The sequence below is a fragment of the Choloepus didactylus genome, chromosome 3 (assembly GCF_015220235.1).
Source record: "Choloepus didactylus isolate mChoDid1 chromosome 3, mChoDid1.pri, whole genome shotgun sequence".
Taxonomy (NCBI): domain Eukaryota; kingdom Metazoa; phylum Chordata; class Mammalia; order Pilosa; family Megalonychidae; genus Choloepus; species Choloepus didactylus.
The window spans coordinates 156,841,374-156,861,946 of NC_051309.1; the positions used below are offsets into that span (position 1 = coordinate 156,841,374).

Consider the following 20,573-nt stretch of genomic DNA (forward strand, 5'->3'; position numbering starts at 1 on the left):
GATGTAAAATGGGGTAAACTGAGAGATTATCAGGTCCGAGGATTAAATTGGCTCATTTCTTTGTATGAGAATGGCATCAATGGTATCCTTGCAGATGAAATGGTATGTGTTTGGTAGTTTTTCAAAGGCTGTATTTTGTAATTGTAAAACTTTTTAGACTATTAAATTTATAAAAGTTAAACAGTGTAACGCATGATTTTGTTGATCATAGTCTAGAATTGTCAGACTAAATTCTCTGTTAGACTGCTATCAGCAGCTTGCTTTAGCTGTATAGGTGGTATCTATACTTAAATTGTGAGGAATCATCATCAGTAAAAAATTTTAAATTTAATACATTTGGAAAAACATGCTTTGGGTTAACTTTTGCTAAATAATGATTTGATTGTTTTCCCCCACTTCTGTAAAACATAAGGTCATTGAATGTTTAATTTATCAGCAATAAATATTTTTTTTCCAGGATGATAGCTCATACAATTCTCATAAACTTCAAAACATTTTTTACTCTTATTTACTAGTAGCTGATTATGTAGTAAAAAGTTTTCTTATGCCTGTAGTGCTAAAACACTTAATTACCTAGAGAAAGTATGGGGTTAAAAACTACTGTATTTCAGTTCCAACTCTGCTGGTTGTCCTCGGGAAAGTCACTTAAACTTTCTGGAGATGATAAAATACTACCTCCCTTGTAGATTTGTGAAGATTGAGTGACATGACGTAGAAACTTGGCACAAACTTTGGTTTTTGCTACACGTTAGTCATTGTAAATATGTTTTTTTTTACTTCTCCTATATGTGTCAGGAGGTGCTTATATGGAAGACCTTTTTTTTTTTAAATTTGTGGTTATTTTGAAATTTTTCAGGGCTTGGGAAAGACTCTTCAAACAATTTCTCTTCTTGGGTACATGAAACACTATAGAAACATTCCTGGTCCTCATATGGTTTTGGTTCCTAAGTCTACATTACACAACTGGATGAGCGAATTCAAGAGATGGGTACCGACACTTAGATCTGTTTGTTTGATAGGAGATAAAGAACAAAGAGTAAGTTTCTAGTATTTCATTAAAGTCTTTATAATAAAAGAAATTGAATTCAGGTTTAGGAGGGGGGCTACATTGAAAGAGGGATAAAAGGGAAGGGGTCCAATAATTTTGTTCCTTGTAAATATTAGTGATTTACAGATGTATGATTGTCTTGTTGGTTAAGAATCATACTAGTGGGAAAGGAGTTACACATTGTAGTGAGCTGTAAGAATATAGTTTTTGTTTTTCCCTTTTCGAGAGTGGTCTATAAAATCAAAAGGCTGTCTTCTCATTCTAGAAGTGTTTTCTTTTTAAAAGAGTTTCTGAGTTTGTAAAGTTGTAGTAGTCATAGGATAGTATTTTAAAAAGATAGACTGAGTCAATTATAGTAATTGGGTGAGTCGGTATGATTTCTACCAAAATAAGTTAAAAATTAGATCAATTAATAATATAAAACTCAGGTTTGAGAATTTATTCATATGCTTTTGAAAGACCATGTACTTATTTTGTTTTCCCTGGTAAGTGATGATTCTAGATTTCTTTTTTTCCTTTATAGATACTTTGGATGTTTTAAGTTGCCAAATTGCTTTTTATGTTTTGAGAGCCAATAATTGCTTAACTACCCTTTGCTTTAGTTTCCTCACCTGTAAATTAAGAATAATAGTATTAACCTACCTCATGGGGAAGGTTGGGAGGTTTAAATGCATTAAAATATCTGTAAACCTAAAGAGAAAGGAAATACTTACTGCAATCTGTCTTAGTTTTCATCCTTTTTTATGTCAGACATCCCTCTCTGCTTCAGCTAAGCCTATCTTCTAATAATTTCAGGACCTAGTAGAATTGTAGAAAGAAGATAGTTTAAGAGTTAACCTATTGAATTTTGTACTGACTAGTTTTGTCAGAGTTTTCACTAAATGGCTCTGACTCGTAAAATGAGTAATGTAGTTACTTTGGTGATTGGAAAGCTGGTTCTAGATCATATGCATATCTACTCTAACCCTTTTTAATGTTCCCACACTCTTACATATTAGACTACCTGTCATCAATAAATTTAATGTATAATTTATTTTTGCACATTAAATTTTTTTCTCTTTTGCTATATAGGCTGCCTTTGTCAGAGACGTTTTATTACCAGGAGAATGGGACGTATGTGTAACATCTTATGAAATGCTTATTAAAGAGAAGTCTGTGTTCAAAAAATTTAATTGGAGGTACTTGGTTATAGATGAAGCGCACAGGATCAAAAATGAGAAATCTAAGGTAATTTGATATTTCAATGTGAAAATCATTGTTTACCTTCACTTAAGAATTTGAGCAATATGCAAAATATTCTAATGATGAATTGTTCTTTCAGTTGTCAGAAATAGTGAGGGAATTCAAGACTACAAATCGTTTGTTATTAACTGGAACACCTCTTCAGAACAACTTGCATGAACTCTGGTCACTTCTTAATTTTTTGTTGCCAGATGTCTTTAATTCAGCTGATGTAAGTATTTCAAATTGTTTTCTGGTTGGCATAATAATGTTTTGTCTTATTCTGTATGTTTTTATAGTTGAATTGACCAGCTTTCTAGTACTGCTTGAAATAATCATTAATTTTTCATGCTCTTACACAGACTGGTTAATCTGTTGTTGGGGACTGACTCATGTCCCCCATAAAAAGTATGTTCAGGTCCCAACGCCTAGTCCTGTGGGTGTGGACCCGTTTGTAAATAGCACTTTCAAAATGTTACTAGTTAAGGTCTGCACATACTGAATGAGGGTGGGCCTTAATCCAATCCAGTATGTCTGAAGTCTTTATAAGTAGAGGAAACTAGACAAGGAAAGGGAAGTCACAGGGAGCAGCCAGAAGCCAGAGGTCAGTGGAACCCAAAAAAGAAAGAAGATGCTGCTCATATGTGTTGCCATGTGACAGAAGGAAGCAGGACTTATACCAAATTTGTTGAAATCTATCTAGCCATTTTTACGTTATATTTGTACTGACAGACAACTTAGTTTTTACCTTTTTGGATTATTTGCAGTGATAGCAATTGTTATTTTGAACTGTTAGTTGTATCTGGGAACAAGTGTGTTGATAGTCTTTGCTATTCATAATTGTACTATTTTGTTGGACCAGGTTCTGTTTTGGATCTTTGTTCCCATAGCTGGTGTGTGTGTGTGTTTGTGTGTGTGTGTTTCCTTGTCCTTGAAGAACTCCCGTTAAACTTCTATAAGTAAATTCTAAAATGTTTATAATTTTGGTTTGTTGTATTAAAGGTAAATTTAAGAGAATAGAGATGTTTTAGAGAGACATTTAATCAATATAAAAAAACTTTAGTTCTTCTTTTTACATATTTTGATTTTTGTTTTGTTTTTGAGATCATTGACACTTTCATTTGTTTAGTAATCTGTTACAGCTTATTTTAGTAAACATAATGAATGCTAAGATTATGTTTGTTAAAAAACAAAGCAAATGTATAATAAATGTGTTCAAGAGGTAAGGATAGGGAAACTGTCCTTGTTCATATGGTACCCAAATACTAATGAAATGCTAGTAATCTCAATTTTACTTTCAGCGAGTATCTAATTAAAGTTGATGTTGCTCAGGAAACTTTGATTTGAATGGTCTGAGATTTTCTTAGAGAAACTAAAAATTTTTTCTTATAATTTTTAAGCTTTTGTGTGGCTTTGAGGGAAGGGTATTTTTCAAGAATGTTAATTGTGTAATTTCTTTAAAACCTGCTTTCCAATTACTTTCTTTTCATTAATTTTAGAAATCATTGTTATACAAGGGTAATAGAATATTTGTAGCTAATATTGTTTCTGATCTTAAGATTATTTTTGTTTCTTTATCTAGGACTTTGATTCCTGGTTTGACACAAACAATTGCCTTGGGGATCAAAAGCTGGTTGAGAGACTTCACATGGTAAGTATTTTGGAATAGTGTTAAAGTATATTTCTAATGGAAACATCTTAAAACATATTTCTAAAGGAAAAGTTTTAATTTAAATTAGTGGATTTTTTTTTTCCCTATTAGAAAAAGTATGTTGAGAGCTTGGACTTTAGAATGACATCTGTTTGGATCATGCCACTTAACTGCTTGAACTTATGTATGGGGGAGAGGGGTGATGGTTGGTGGGTTTAGTGTTGGAACCTAGAATTGGAACCCTAACAATGAAGGGAAAACCTTTCTATGAAGGTTCACATGTAAAAGTTGGTAGGTTGAGAAATTTCTCACAGACTCCTGATTAAGATACCCTAGTCAACAGAATAAAACCAGACCTTCTAAACCTCATATACAAGGGCCCTCATGACCGAACCACGATTCATGTCCAGGATTGTTCAGCCTTGGACATTGTTGACATTTTGGGACAGATAATTTTTTGGGTAGGGGTGGGAAGTAGGAAAGAGGTGGCTGTTCTTTGCATTGTAGGGTGTTTACCAGCGTCCCTGATTTCTACCCACTAGATGCCAATAGTACTCAAATATTTCTCTAGTTATTTAATGGCCCCTGTGGGGCAAAATTTCCCCTTACCACCACCATCGCTGACTTTTTAACGTTCTTCAGCAGCTATTTCACTTTCTGTGTTGAATTTTAATATGCTAGAATTACTGGCTCCACTGTTGCTTTTCTTTAAACATTGTGCCAATTCCAATTTCTTTGTGTTTGCTTATTGTTTCTGTTATACTTAGAATACCCTTTCCTGCCCTCTTCACTAATACCTATCCCAAGACCTCAGTAGCGATGTCACTTCCTCCACTGAACACTCAGGCTGAAGCTGGCCTAGGTACCTTTTTTGTGTATTACATCTTTAATAGTTGGTTGTTCTAACATAGGACTTTGCATAGTATTGAAATGATTAATTCGCAAGTGTTTTTCCTGATGGATTGTAAACATGAGGGCAGGAAACATGCCTTATATTTGTCTTCATATCTAGCACAATACCTAGCTCATAGTGGGTATTTGAACAGGGGAGAAAAAAATCAAGTTTACACGTGTTAAGATCTTTCTCTATAAATTAAGATACTTGTAACTTATTTTGTTAAGTATTTGCATTAAAGGTGATAATCTCTTAGGCACCTTTATTTCAATATAGGTGACATTCAAGCATCTAAGCATTCAATTTAGATCTATTTATTATGGAATATGTATGTAGTCTTGGGAGTGAAAAGGGAGGGGCACAGGAAATTGGTTGCTTTTCATTCCTGCAATTTTCATATTACCCCTTTGCTCTTGACTTTCCAAATGTCGGTGGAGCAAACAAACCAAAATAACCCATACAGCAGAAAAACCAATTTTAGAATTCGCTATTTATGTTTTTTACAGAGTAGATGAAGATGCTTACCAAGTCAGGGAGAAGAGAGGTCTGATAGCTCTATCCCTCTATTCTGTTCTTTACACAGGGGAGCTGTTGGCTCCTGTGGTCCTGTAATGAGAGGGAAGGTTCAGAAATCAGCATGGGCTTACCTAAGAATGAGAACTTTTATTTGATGAATCAGTTATCTATTATTGACACCCTCCCCACCCAGCCCCCCAAAAAAGAAAAAGCGTAATAGTTTACATTCTAATAACAAGCGTAGATTTTATTGATTGAGTGGTTTCTTTACTGGTTTCACGTAGATTCATTCATTCAGCTGCATTTAGCTAGAAAATTGTGGAAGAGGGCCTGTGACACGCATGTCTCTGGCAGTTGGTGCTAGCTATTGGCTAAAGCTTTGTTAGCTTGCGTACATGGTGATATTAGGGGAAGTGTTCCTAGTTATTTTTATCACCAGTGTTTATTTTATGATATACTCAAAATTTTTGAAAGCCAGTGTAAATAGAAGAAAGGAAGGTAAAAATGAAAACGAATTAGGGATATTTTTAGTTGAAAATAAATGATCTTGTTGGAAAGAAAGTATTTTTAAATTTACTGTTTTGTGAAAGTGAATGAACTATCACACAGAGCATGGATGTGTCTCACAAACATAATATTGAATAAAAGAAGCCCAACATAAAAATGGTCATATATTGTATGGTTTCATGTATATAGAGTTAAAAATAAAAGGCAGAAGTAATCTGTGATGTTTAAGTCAGACTATTGCTTACCCTTGGGGTAGAAAAGGGAGATAGTGACTGGGAGGGGCACAAAAAGGGATTCTGGGGTGTCTTATTTATCTAGATGATGGTTATATGGGTATGTTTACTTTATGACAATTTATTGAACCAAACACATGATTTGTATTCTTTACGTAAGGTCTACTTCAGTTTATAAAGGGTAGTCAAACTGAAAAATGTAAGCACAAATACATCTTGCTGTGGACCTAGCTATTTCTATTATCATTACTTTTAAAATTTAATGTGCTACATATATATAACAAATTTTGCTGTTTTAGCCATTTTTAATTGTATAATTCAGTGGCATTAGTTTTAGTCACAATACTGTGTGACTGTCATCACCATCCATGTACCAAAGCTTTCATCACCCCAAACAGAAACTACTCATTAAGCAGGCAACTTCCCATTCTCCCTTCTTGCCAGCCTCTGGTAAACTAATTACTTTCTCTCTATAAATTTGCCTGCTCTAGGTATTTCATTTAAGTGGAATCATAAAATATTTATCCTTTTGTGTCTGTCTTATTCACTTAGCATAATTTTTTCAAGGATCAGTATTTCATTCCTTTTTATAGCTGAATAGTATTCTATTGTATGCATATTACCACATTTTTATCCATTTGTCTGTTTATGGACTTGTGGATTGTTTCTGCCTTCCAGCTATTGTGAATAATGCTACTATGAACATTGGTATATAAGTATGTTTGAATCCCTGTTTTCATTTCTTTGAAGTATACACCTAGGAGTGGAATTGCTGGGTCTTATGGTAGTTCCATGCTTAACTTTTTGAGGAACTGCCAAACTTTTCCACGGCAACTGTTCCATTTTACATTCTCACCAGCAATGCATGAAGCTTTCAGTTTCTCCACATCCTTCCCAATACTACTTATTTTCCACTTTTGTGATAATAGTCATCCCTAGTGGGTGTGAAGTGTTGCCTCATTGTTTTGATTTGCATTTTTTAAATGACTGATGATTTTGAGGATGTCTTTTCAAGTGCTTGTTGGCCATTTGCATGTCCTTGGAGAAATGTCTTTTCAAGACCTTTGCCCTAATTTTAATTGGGTTGTGGGTCTTTTTGTTGTTGAGTCAGAGGAATTCTTGATGTATTCTGAATATTAAATCCTGATTAGGTATAATATTTGCAGTTCTTCTTTGACATACTGTAGGTTTCTAGGTCTTTTTTCACTTTTTTGATAATGTCCATTGATATACAAAAGTTTTTATCACTTCCATTTCTCATGCTTTTGGATTCATATCTAAGAATCCATTGCCAAATCTAAGGTCAAGGGGATTTTCCCGTTTCCTTTTAAAAAGTTTTATAAAAGGTTTTAACTCTTCTTATTTAGGTTGTTGATCCATTTTGAGTTAATTTTTGTATAGTGTGAGGGGAGGGGTCCAGGTTCATTCTTTTGCATCTTTTGCTGGCATCCAGTTTTCCCAGCATCATTTGTTGAGGAGGCTGTTCTTTCCCCATTGAATGGACTTGGCACCCTTGTCAAAAATCAGTTGGCCATAGATGTGAGAGTTTATTTCTGGACTCTCCATCTTATTCCATTTATCTATATGTCTTCTTACGCCATTACTACACTGTTTTGATTACTGTGGTTTTATAGAAATTTTGAAGTCGGTAAGTATGTGTACTCAGACTTTGTTCTTTTCTCAAGATGTTCTTTTCAAAGAAAAGGCTGTTTGGATCCTTTGCAGTTCATGCGGATTTGCAGATCAGCTTTAACATTTCTGCAGAAAAGGCCATTGAAATTTTGATAGGGATTACGCTGAATCTGTGGATCGCTTTAGGTAGTATTGACATTCTTCCAATCCATGAACAAGGTTAGGTGTTCTTTAATTTCTTTTCAGCAATGTTTTATAATTTTCAGTGTATAAGTCTTTCAAATCCTTTGTTAATTCCTAGATACTCTATTCTTTTAGATGCTACTTATTTTCCTTTTCATGTTGATCTTTGCTGCTATATAAAAACACAGTTGATCTTTGCCTTTGGTCGTGTACTCTGCAACTTTGCTGAATTTGTGTACTAGTACTAGTAGCTTTCTATTTTAGTTTTCTTGGCTGCTCAAGCAAATACCATGAAATAGGTTTACTTAAACAATGGGACTGTATTAACTTATGGTTTTGAGGCTAAAAGAAAGTTCAAATCAAAGTGATACTTTCTCCCCAAAGACCATTGTGTTCTGGGGCTGGCTACCGGCAGTCCTTGGCTCCTCTGTCAGATGACAGCGTGCATGACGATGTCTCCTGGTCTTTTCCTTCCCTTCTGATTCCATCATTGTCCAGTCTTTTTATCCTGTGGCTTTCTCTCTCTCTTTCTGAATTTCATTCTCTTATAAAGGACTCCAGTAATAGGATTAAGACCCATCTTGATTGAGCTAGGACACATCTTAACTGAAGTTGCCTTATCTAAAGGTCCTACTTACAATGGGTTTACACCCACAGGAATGAATTAAATTTAAGGACGTGTTTTTCTGGGATTCATACAGCTTCAAACCACCATATTTATGGATTCTTTGGAGTTTTCCATATATAGGATCATATCTGAATAAAAATAGATTTACTTCTTCCTTTCCAATTTGAATGTCTTTTATTTTATTTTACCAAATTTCTCTAGCTAGAACTTCCAGTACAATATTGAATAGTAGTGGTGAAAGGAGGAATCCTTGTCTTGTTCCTGATCTTAGGGGTAAATCTTCCACCAGACTAGGTTTTAGCCATGGGTTTTTCATGTATATCCTTTATCATGTTGGAGAAGTTCCCTTCTAGTTGATGTTTTTGAAATTTTTTAATCATAAAAAAGTGCTGGATTTTGTCAAATGATGTTTTTTTTTTCTCCTTTGTTCAGTTATTGTGTTTTACATTAATACCCAGCCATCTCTTAGGTAATGTTAGGTAATCTGCGTTGTAGGTAGTTAGTTTTAAACCTGAAAGGCAATGAAAATTGAAAACGTCATCTTTAAAATTTACTATTTTCAGTACTTTATGATATTAAAAGTACATATTCAATATATATTAGCATATATAATGATCTCATGTAAGTACTTTTCAGGAACTGTATTAGTGTTCTCTAGAGAAACAGAACCAATAGGAGATAATTTTAAACATGAGATTTTATAAAAGGGACTCATGCAACTATGGGGATGCGTGAGTGTTCTGGTTTGCTAATGCTGCCATTATGCAAAATACCAGAAATGGATTGGCTTTTATAAAGGGGATTTAGTTGGCTACAAAGTTACAGTCGGAAGGCCATAAAGTGTCTAAGGTAGGGCATCATCAATCGGGTACCTTCACTGAAGGATGGCCATTGGTGTCCAAAAAACCTCTGTTAGCTCAGAAGGCACGTGGCTGCCATCTGCTTGCTCCCAGGTGGTGTTTCAAAATGGCGTTCTCCAAAATGTTGTTCTTGGGGCGTCTTGTCCTCTCTTAGCTGCAGCTGCTTCGAAGTCCTTCTGTTTTTGAGCCCTTTTATAAGACTCCAGTGAACTAATCAAGGCCCATGCTGAATGGGCAGGGCCACACCTCCATGGAAACATTCAATCAAAGATCACATCCTAACCAGAGGTGTCACTCACAGTTGGGTGGGTCACATCTCCATGGAAACAACCTAATCCAAAGTTTCCAACCTAATCAAGACTAAATACATCTGCCTCCACAAGATTGCATCAAAGAACATGGTGTTTTGGGGGACATAATACATCCAGACCAGCACGAGTCCAGATTCCATAGGGCAGGCTGAAGCTGACAACTCTGATGAGGGTTTTTGATGAATTCCCCTGGAGAGGCTGGCAAGTTGAACTAGAGATGAAAATTCTCTCTTCTGACTGCTGAAGTCATCACTTCTCCTTTTACAGCCTTCATCTAATTGGATTAAACATTTCTCATTGCGGAAGACATTCCCCTTAGTTGATTATAGGTATAATCAGCCATGGATGCAATCATCTTACTGATGATTTAAGTCCACAAAATGTCTTTGCAGTAGCAGTTAGGCCAGTGCTTGCTTGACCAGTCAACAGAGCACCACTACCTGGCCAAGTTGACACATGAACCTAACCTTCATGGGAACCAAAAATAATAAATTATTACACATTTGGAAGGGAGAAGTCCTGAAAGTCACTTGACATTCCGGCAAAGAAATTTCTTTTCCATGTATTTGATAGACAGTTTTGAGATCCTGAAATAATACCTGTGTAACACATAAGGCCTTTTCCGTTTCTTTTGCTCTGTTAAGGTTTTGCGTCCTTTCCTCCTTCGTCGAATTAAGGCTGATGTTGAAAAGAGTTTGCCTCCAAAGAAGGAGGTAAAAATCTATGTGGGTCTCAGCAAAATGCAAAGGGAATGGTATGTATTCTGAGATGTATTTGATAATTAATATTGATTCTAACTCTCATTTATACTTTGTTTTCTTAATTGTGTCTTCAAGGAATTCCTATTTGCTGGATTGAACTTAGCCTAAAAAATAGTTTTCTAGTCATATGGTATAGGGCTTGCTCATCAAATTTATGGATACAAAATCTTGACACTATTAGGTGATAGAATCAAGATTTGAGGTTTGTGAATTCAAAACGGTAAAATTAAACGTAAAGCCCTCTGATTGTATTTTTTTAAAGGAAGTGTAATGAAGACTTTTTTTTTAGTTATATATGAGTGAACTTCATATTAGTGAGATTGTGATGGAAAAGTGTGCTTTGATTCATATTTTGTGCCCATGATTAGAGTTCTTTAAACATTGGTATTTTGTTCAGATGATTCAAGGTCCTGAAGCTTTGATATTGAGACAAATTACTCATTACTGTATCTAAATTCTTGATATGCATATAAGTGTTTTTATAGTCTGGCCCTAGTCTGTAGCTCTAGGTTTACTTGATTTCATCTCTCTCTAACCCTCTGTACTTATACTTCTGTTTAAATCACATTGTATTCTTCTTATTCTTGTCATCATGCCTTACCCTTTCATTATTCTTCCTCCCTCCTCAAATTTTTAATGTTCTTATCCAAATGGTGAACTAGCTTCATGGTATGTGGCAATTGAATAGTGGCATTTTCCATTGCAAGACAAATTTATTTTTAAGACTTAAAAATGTTTTTAAGTTTTGCCTCGTTTCTTAAATATATCATACTTCTTTGTTTTAATTCAACCTAAAGAGGTTGTTTTGTAATTTTAAAATAATTTTTTCAAGGCCCGGTGTGTAAGAGTGAAAATAATATGGTGGAGGCAATTAAAAAAGAATAACACAGAGGTTACAGATAGTAAATTCCTAACCACACTTTAAAAATTGATGGGTTGTTTCCTAAAGGTATTTTTGGGTTGACCTGAGAAGGGGATTAAATGTAAAGTGGCAGGGACTGGTCAGGGAGCATGTGAGCCCTCATATATTTTTCTTCTCAATAGGTATACACGGATATTAATGAAGGATATAGATATACTAAACTCTGCAGGGAAGATGGATAAAATGAGATTGTTGAACATCCTGATGCAATTGAGGAAATGCTGTAATCATCCATATCTTTTTGATGGAGCTGAACCTGGTCCACCTTATACAACAGATATGCATCTAGTTACCAACAGTGGCAAAATGGTGGTATTAGATAAGCTGCTCCCTAAATTGAAAGAACAAGGTATCTGTGTTACTGGTATCACAATTGAGAAGTAATGAAAACTGTTTTTAAATTGTAATAGTCAAATAAGGGTGCACAATACTTTTGAAATGAAGACTTTGACTCTTTTTACAGTTGAAATAGGACATTTAAAACTTATGTCCATTGTCTAAGTATTTCCCCCTAATTTTACTCCTTCCTTGAAGTCTCTCACATGGTGATCAGCTTCAATTCCTGGAATGCAGTATACCAGAAATGGGTTAACTTTTAACAGTGGGGATTTATTACATTACAAGTTAAAATTCTAAGACTGTGAAAATGTCCAATTAAGGCATCAACAAGAGGATACCTTCTCTGAAGAAAGGTTGCTGGCATCTGGGGTTCCTCTGTCATATGGGAAGACACATGGCAAAGTCTGGTGGTCCTTCTCTCTTGAGTTCTGGTTTCAGTGGCTCTGTCTTAGCTCCTATGAGTCCTTCTTGCTTCTCTAGCTGTTTCTCCTCTCTCTCTCTCTGTCTCTCTCTCTGTGTTTCTGCCCTTTATCCTTTCACAAAGGTCTCCAGTAAAGGATTAAGACTTAAAGACCCAGGATTAAGACCCACCTTGAATGGGCTGGGTCACATCTCAATTGAAACAACCTAATCAAAAAGTCCCACCCAGAAGGATGCATTAAAAGAACATGGCCTTTTCTGGGGTACATAGCTCCAAACCAGCACAGGGGAGAATTCCCGTTTCTTATAAGTTTTCCTATTAATCATTGATGATTAAAAAATTTTAGCTTTTTGTCATAAAATGCTGAGAATGGGTCTTCAGAACCAGAATGAAACCAGGGTATGTGGCTATTTTTTGGGGGGATAAATGTGCATGAAAGGATTGTATGTGGGGGTAGATAGTAAAAAATTGTTTTTCTTAAATGTATGTGGAGTAACAAGATAATGATTCTCTCAGCCTGGATGATAGTAAGACCTCCCATGCCAGAAGTAAATACCCTTTTTCTCCTTACCTTAGTGTACTGTACAAATACTACCCTTTTCTGTTTGTGCCATGATGGGGAAAAGGTGAGAAGTGACATACTTGCTTAACTAATAAATAATGTAGGTTTTTTTTCCCTTGTAAGTAGCAACATGGACTTAAAGTGTAATTAGTTAGTCTTACTAGTTTTGGTTAGTCTTCAATTTTTTGATAAAATTTTCTACTTTTAAAGCCTCTGATAATGGCTGTTATTCAACAGGTTCACGAGTACTGATCTTCAGTCAGATGACAAGGGTATTGGACATTTTGGAAGATTATTGCATGTGGAGAAATTATGAATACTGCAGATTGGATGGGCAGACACCCCATGATGAGAGACAAGTAAGTAGAATTTGGGGATGAGAGATAAAATAGTATCAGGTAAAATGATTTTCTGATACTTATCTTATATTTTATATACATAGGATTCCATCAATGCATACAATGAACCAAACAGCACAAAGTTTGTTTTTATGTTAAGCACGCGTGCTGGAGGTCTTGGCATCAATCTTGCTACTGCTGATGTAGTGATCTTGTATGATTCAGATTGGAATCCCCAAGTAGATCTTCAAGCTATGGTAAGAGATAACAAATAAATATTTTATGTGCTTAGTTGATGTTTTAGTTAGAGTAACCTAAGCAACAATCTCCAAATCTCAATGGCTTAACCCAGTAGAATTTTGTTTTTCTCTTATGTGACAGTTCAATGAGAGTATTTTTCAGGTGATCCTCGGTTTAAATCAGGATACTTTGATTTTATGATTCTACCATCCACAATTCCTTGGAGTTCTCTCCTACATTTTTTGTGGCATACTGGCAGAAGGAGAAAAAGACAGATGAGCATTGCCCAGGAAATTTTTTTATGGATCAGAACTGAAAATGCCTCCACATTCATTACCCAGAAGTTAATCACATTGCATAACTGACTGCAAAGGAATTGGCAAATGGATAGAATAGTTGTTTCCCAGGGAGAAAGGGAACTGGATGTGGTGAGCACCTAGCCTGTGTGCCACATTATATGCTTAGAATTTCTACCTATGTGTGAGGAATTCCTGGCCAGATCAGGAAGATAATTTTTATCTTACATTGAGAAAATATATGATCTGTAGATTAGTATAAAAACTTAAAATTCTTAAGTTCGATATTGCTAATGATTCAACCCATGCTTTTAGTGACCATAAACCCAGGATTATTAAATCTCTGGTGTTAGTCACTTTCATCCTGTCCTTTTGTAAGGGTGACTAGGAGAAATTGATGAGTTATTAGAAATAAGAATGTTTTATGGGAATGTGGTTTGTGAACACACCAGAAGTTAAACAGTCAAAGTTAATTAGCTATTTACATGTATTTAATTAAATATTACTTAAAGACTGGGATTTTTGTATTGTTTGCACAGTTCATTCATGTCGCTTCTTTCCCTAATAACAACAGTAATTCAGATTTTTTCCCCAATATTTCAGATTTGATTTAGATAGAAAAACATTTTGAATTTAAACCTAAGAAAAAAATATTTTTTTAAACTTTTATCAACTTAAAAATTGTACCATTTATATTTTCTCACAGATTCAGCAACTGGACTTATTTCTTACCTCCTAGAGTGTTTCCTTGTGAGATAACCAATTAATTTGATTGAAACTGAGAAATTTTTAAACCTGAGGAAATATTAATGTAATAGAATGTATCTTTTTATTATGATTGTGTTACATATTTTAAAAAATGTTTTACTGTTGAGAATATTTTAATTTTGTTTTTCATGTTTTCATGGTAATTATCTAGGACCGAGCACATAGAATTGGACAAACCAAGACAGTGAGAGTATTCCGCTTTATCACTGACAACACTGTAGAAGAAAGAATAGTGGAACGTGCTGAGATGAAACTCAGACTGGATTCAATAGTCATTCAACAAGGTAAGCCTTAGAATTTTAAAATTTTACCAAGTAGATTGACATCTTTTTTTTCTAGATTTTTAAGATATTTTCTTTATTAAGCATCTATTGAATCAAGTAAGCTGGTAGCCAAAAATATCTGTATTCCCAAGGTAGTAAATTTTTACTTATTGTTAAGTGTATGGGTTTGGGGCTCATGAAGGTTGAGGTTGGAATATTGGCTCTGCCACTGTAGTTTTCTTTGCACTTCCTCATCTGTATTAAATTGTGATAAAAGTAACTACTGTTGAGGATTTTTATCGATTAAAGGGGATAATGTAAATATAATACTCAGCATTCTGCCTTGCACGTTACATAAAAAAAGCTGTGGTGATTATGATTTACTTGTACTAAGATTTCTATTGATTATTGGGGAATACTGAAGAAATAATCAAACTGTAAGGGATCTGGTTTATTTATTTATTTTTGAGTCCACCACTCTTTATTGAGCTCCCATCAGGTGCCAGGCATTGTTCTTCGTTGTGGGAATACAATGATTTAAAAAACAATTGTTCTTACTTTTAAGGAACTTATAATTTAGTGTGAGGGAGTCACAGAGTAAACAAATACATAAATAGGACTAGTGGGTGAAAATGATGCTTTTATTTTTGGTTGACTGAAGGAAACTTCAAGTTCTAATTCCCTATCAGCTTTTAAGGAAAATGTAATGTTTTCATGATACTTACAGTGAAGTTGGTCATGGGATATGTAAAAGTGGAAAAAAAGGCTTAATAACCTCAACCCCACATTGTTCTCATTTCTTCTCTTAACTGTATCATGAGCATATATTTTTTATCTGCCTGTAAAGCTGGAAGATAGACTGTTAAGTTCACTTGTTATTTCATGTATGTCTCCAATTATAAGAGAATGTTTTACATTTCTTTGTTATCTCATAGTGCCATCATGTTGGCCACATGTCTGAATACCTGAAGACAATAAATGATTGCTTATTATTAATTGTTTTTTTTGTTAATAATGTGGTTTAACATTGAACACTTACTTTATGCCAGGTAATGTGCTGAATACTTTACATCCGTTCTTTAAATTATGATACCAGCTTGCTGAGGTTGGCATTAGAGGTAGATGGCTTAGAAAGTTAAGTCACTTGTCCAATGTTATACAGCTAGATAGTGACTCAGTGTGAAGTGTTTAATTAGGAAAGGCTCTGGGAACTTCTGGGGCGTATCATACGGTGGAATTTCTCATGGGCAATATAATGGCAATTTTATTTCTTCTTTACTCGTCCATGCATTTTGAAAGTCACCCTGCCATGTGCTGTTTATTCTCAATTATTCTGTCATCTCTGAAGCTAATTTTTAAGATTAAAATTAATTCATTTAATAAACTTAGAAATGCGATTGAGTTTTGTGACTTAGTTTTGCTTTTTTTTTTTTTTATTTTTTACTATTTACTGAGGAAAATTTGGAAACAAACCTTTGTGCTAGTAGTTTTGCTATACCATTTGTAGTCAGTCAAAGCAGCCCACCTCAGATGCCTACCTCTGTTTTCCTATCTTGCAGACTGAGGACATGGTTAAAAATATGAGAAAAGTCTGTGCCCCAGAAGTGCTTAATTTATGTCTGAAAAGCTTTTTCCCTGTCCAACAGAGAACTGGTTTCTGAAAGCCTTCAGAACATTCTGTTTGTGGTGGAATAGTTTCCAATTCAAAGAAAGCATTTTCACTTTGATATCCTCACTTTGAAAGTCATGGTCTATTAAGGATCGAAAACCATGACAGTATTAAAGCAAGTTGTAGAAAACAACTTGGATCTTTATCCACTCATTGCAAGTTGGTTGGAGTACAAAAAGTGAAGCTTTATTTAAGTGTGTGTGAATTACCCAAGGTGAAAACAACTCTTTGCCATTTTGTTTGTTTTCATGCCTGTATATTTGAAAACACAAATCGTAGGGTTGGCCAATTTCCTGCCAGTTGAAGATCTTAAGTTAATTTGCTAATGCTGAGTTTCTTTTATGGTTCAACTAATGATTAGATTTTAAGATTTGGAGGTTTCCAGAAATCAATGTTATATATTTCTTAGATAAGGCTTGGCAATATGAAGGTTTTTTGTACTTCACTTTTCTAAAAGAGAAGAGGCTAATTTGGGAATATTAACATGGTTCTCCTCATCAGAAATTCTTGTGTTTATAATGCTTATATCTGTTGAAAGTTTAAAAAAAAAATTGTCAATAATTTTGATTTTCATATACTCCAGATTACTACATTCACCCCCAAAAAGAATATATTTTATTATGATAATATATGTTAAAATTTGTGACATAAGCTTTGGAAACATTTCAGAGCTTACCAGCTGAAAATTAGACATTACATTTGTCCTAGTTTGCTAATGCTGCAGAATGCAAAACACCAGAGATGGATAGGCTTTTATAAAACGGGGGTTTATTTTGCTACACAGTTACAGTCTTAAGGCCACAAAGCATCCAAGGCAACACATCAGCAACCAGGCACCTTCACCGGAGGATGGCCAATGGCATCCGGAAAACCTCTGCTAGCTGGGAAGGCAGCCGACATCTGCTCCAAAGCTCTGGCCTCAAAACGGCTTTCTCCCAGGATGTTCCTCTCTAGCAAGCTTGCTCCTCTTCAAAACATCACTCCCAGCTGCACTCAGTTAGTTTCCTCTCTCTGAGTCAGCTCATTTATATAGCTCCACTGATCAAGGCCCACCCCGAATGGGCGGGGCCACGCCTCCATGGGAACATCTCATCAAAATTATCACCCACAGCTGGGTGGGGCACATTCCAAGCAAATCTAACCAGCACCAAAATTTCTGCCCCACACAAGACCACAAAGATAATGGCATTTGGGGGATACAATACACTCAAACCGGCACAACATTTTACATAAAAATGGAAATTTATAATGTCAGACATGAATAAATAGAAATGATTGGTGTTTAAGACAAAATTTAAAAATATTACATCTAGCTTTTAAAATTCCAAGTTTCCAGTAAGATAAAGGCTGTTTGTTTTAACATATAACACAATTTTTCAGGAAGACTTGTGGATCAGAATTTGAACAAAATTGGGAAAGATGAAATGCTTCAAATGATTCGACATGGTGCGACACATGTATTTGCTTCAAAGGAAAGTGAGATTACTGATGAGGATATTGATGGTATTCTGGAAAGAGGTGCAAAAAAGGTGAGATATAGGTTAAAGATAATACTTTTTTAAATTGGAACTCTTTGATAAATTATTTGATAAGTGAATTATAAATAATCTTATTTTCATCGAAAGAAGCTTGTGTGTATCTTAAAGCCTAATTCCTTGCCTTTTTTTTTCTTGAACTAGTAAGATGTTTCTTTTGTTCTCTAGACTGCAGAAATGAATGAAAAACTCTCCAAGATGGGTGAAAGCTCACTTAGAAACTTCACAATGGATACAGAGTCAAGCGTTTATAACTTTGAAGGAGAAGACTATAGAGAAAAGCAAAAGGTGATGTAAAAAGAGGTTTTCGTTACTGAAAGCTTTTTTTTTTTTTAACCAGAAACTTGGAATTTTAAATGTTAGGTGTGATACTTTGTAATTTTGTCTTGAACATCATCATTTCTGTTTACTCACACCTGATTATAAATTATTTTCATGGTTAAGTAAAATTGAATGCCAAATTTTCTGTTAGTAAACTTTGAAATGTTTTTAAACTGTATCATTGTGAAATAAATACTTTTATGGGATTAGTAATTTGGGATGTTTGAAAATGAAAATTATTGGCAAAAAAAGTCAAACTAGTTTTTAATTATAAAGCATATTTGGCTGATGGTAAGGGGAAATAGTTGCTAATATATAGAGAAATTGGAAAATGCTTATAGAGTAGAAGAAAAAAATTGTTCTGAAGTTTTCCCTTTTAACTTTTAGACATGTATATCCTAGGTATTTTTCTAGGCTAAATATATGTCTACATTTTTCTCCTAATTGGGTCATTGCATACTTTCTGTGGCCTTTTTTTTTTCTTAGAATTATCATTCATTTGGGTAAGAAATACTTACCGAGTGCCTATGCTGTTCACTAGACACTGTCCTATCTGTTAAATTACATAACGCCAAGTAAAATATCATAGTCCCTGTCCTCGTAGTTAGATGAGTATTTTGTGAATCTTTCCCTTTAAAAACGTCACTGTTGATGTACACAGTATGAGTACGTTCATGTAAAATTGCTACCATATGTAATAAAAGTTTGTGATTTGAATTATTCTTTCTTACGTGCTGTAGATTGCATTCACAGAGTGGATTGAACCACCTAAACGAGAAAGAAAAGCCAACTATGCTGTTGATGCATATTTCAGGGAAGCTCTTCGTGTTAGTGAACCCAAAGCACCCAAGGTTAGTTGACAGAGCACTAACTAAATATCCAAAAACACGCCTGCATTCCCAGGGCTTAGAAAAGGGATCCCTGTATATTGTAGGTTCTCAATGTATAGTTGTTGAAAGAAAGAAAGGGGGGGAGGGAAGGAGGAAAATTTAAAATCTGTTCAATATAATTTTAAACATGGTATATGTATTGTCTTAAAAACTTAGAATAATATAAAAAGTTTTGGAAATAAATATCTAAAAACATTGGAAATTGGAATTATTTTTCCTTTTATATTCATGCCATGAAATCAGATTATGGGAATGGGAATGAAATTTTGCATGATTTCTTATAGTAAATCTCCTTCAGTTTTTAAAGTTTTTTAGAAGCAAATTTTGAATATACATTGAAATTGTGGTTAATGTCAGTTCATTTTTGTTGAAAGATGCATTCAATTGCTTGGAGCATTGGCTGTCACAGTTGATGGAATGGAGAAGACTAGCAATAAATTTAAAGCAGAATAGTTTCTTTTTTGTACATAACACTATTTTTATTTTTCTTTAGGCTCCTCGACCCCCCAAACAACCCAATGTTCAGGATTTCCAGTTCTTCCCTCCACGTTTATTTGAATTACTGGAAAAAGAAATTCTATATTACAGAAAAACTATTGGATACAAGGTAATGAAGAATCTTCATTTAAATCCTTTTCTACTCAAGCTGTTGAGGGTGTAAAACTGTATTAATATTCATTTAACTAATTTAAGCCTCGTAGAAAAGAATGTTGATTCTTTTTTTTGTCCTAGTTGTATATGTCAGGTACATGAACTTGTGTCTGTTATACTTGAAAAAGAAAAAAAAAACTTTGAGACTCATCTGGTTTATTTATTTATTTTTATTGTACTTTTTTCTTTAATGCACTTTTATTGGGATATATTCACACTCTGGTTTATTTTTAACTTAATTCAATATATAAGGATGCTTTCTTACATGGTTGGATTTTAACTTGTGAGATAACATTTAGTTGGTTAAGAATTTAGTTCACCACTTACCCTCTAAAATTTACTGATTGATAACAGAAAAATAATTTTTATAGGTACCTCGAAATCCTGACCTACCAAATGCAGCACAAGCACAAAAAGAAGAGCAGCTTAAAATTGATGAAGCTGAACCCCTTAATGATGAAGAATTAGAGGAAAAAGAGAAGCTGTTAACACAGGTATAGCCAGTAAACACAAAATTTACTAACAGTTATTTTGTAAGATACTGTGTTAGATTGTGTTGGGGGCATACATAGAAGCACAAGTTTCTGTTTTCACAGATGGAATAATTAGAGACAGTAAGGCAGGGGCTTGTGGATAAATGTTATATTTTGACTATTAGTTGTTGAGGTAGTTGAGGAGGTTATAGCTTTGCATTGGCCTTGGTGGAGTGCTGTCCTCTTGATCAGGTTACTTACAGTGTTCCCACCTTCCCTTTCCAGTCAGTCTTTCACATTGCCAACAAGTTAGCATTCTCAAAAATAAATCTGTTTGAGAGGTGATGGTAGCTTGTTTTTGTGAGAATCGTTAACAGTGATGAATGGAGTTTGAGTATAAGTCACTAGAAGAAAAGTTGGCAGTTAAAACATGGGAATG

At 34.5% G+C, this 20,573-nt stretch overlaps 1 protein-coding gene across 2 annotated transcripts in view; it reads left to right on the top strand.

Moving 5' to 3' along the window:
- SMARCA5 (SWI/SNF related, matrix associated, actin dependent regulator of chromatin, subfamily a, member 5) overlaps nucleotides 1-20,573 on the top strand; it is a 48,298-nt gene that overhangs the window by 13,610 nt on the left and 14,115 nt on the right. For both annotated transcript variants that reach the window (XM_037830724.1, XM_037830723.1), the window contains 15 exons: nucleotides 2-102; nucleotides 857-1,036; nucleotides 2,120-2,275; nucleotides 2,370-2,501; nucleotides 3,852-3,920; nucleotides 10,330-10,439; nucleotides 11,491-11,717; nucleotides 12,928-13,049; nucleotides 13,133-13,285; nucleotides 14,484-14,616; nucleotides 17,645-17,793; nucleotides 17,968-18,087; nucleotides 18,861-18,971; nucleotides 19,504-19,617; nucleotides 20,033-20,155. In XM_037830724.1, the coding sequence (XP_037686652.1) occupies nucleotides 2-102; nucleotides 857-1,036; nucleotides 2,120-2,275; nucleotides 2,370-2,501; nucleotides 3,852-3,920; nucleotides 10,330-10,439; nucleotides 11,491-11,717; nucleotides 12,928-13,049; nucleotides 13,133-13,285; nucleotides 14,484-14,616; nucleotides 17,645-17,793; nucleotides 17,968-18,087; nucleotides 18,861-18,971; nucleotides 19,504-19,617; nucleotides 20,033-20,155 (2,000 nt within the window). The remainder of the gene's footprint in view (nucleotide 1; nucleotides 103-856; nucleotides 1,037-2,119; nucleotides 2,276-2,369; nucleotides 2,502-3,851; nucleotides 3,921-10,329; nucleotides 10,440-11,490; nucleotides 11,718-12,927; nucleotides 13,050-13,132; nucleotides 13,286-14,483; nucleotides 14,617-17,644; nucleotides 17,794-17,967; nucleotides 18,088-18,860; nucleotides 18,972-19,503; nucleotides 19,618-20,032; nucleotides 20,156-20,573) is intronic.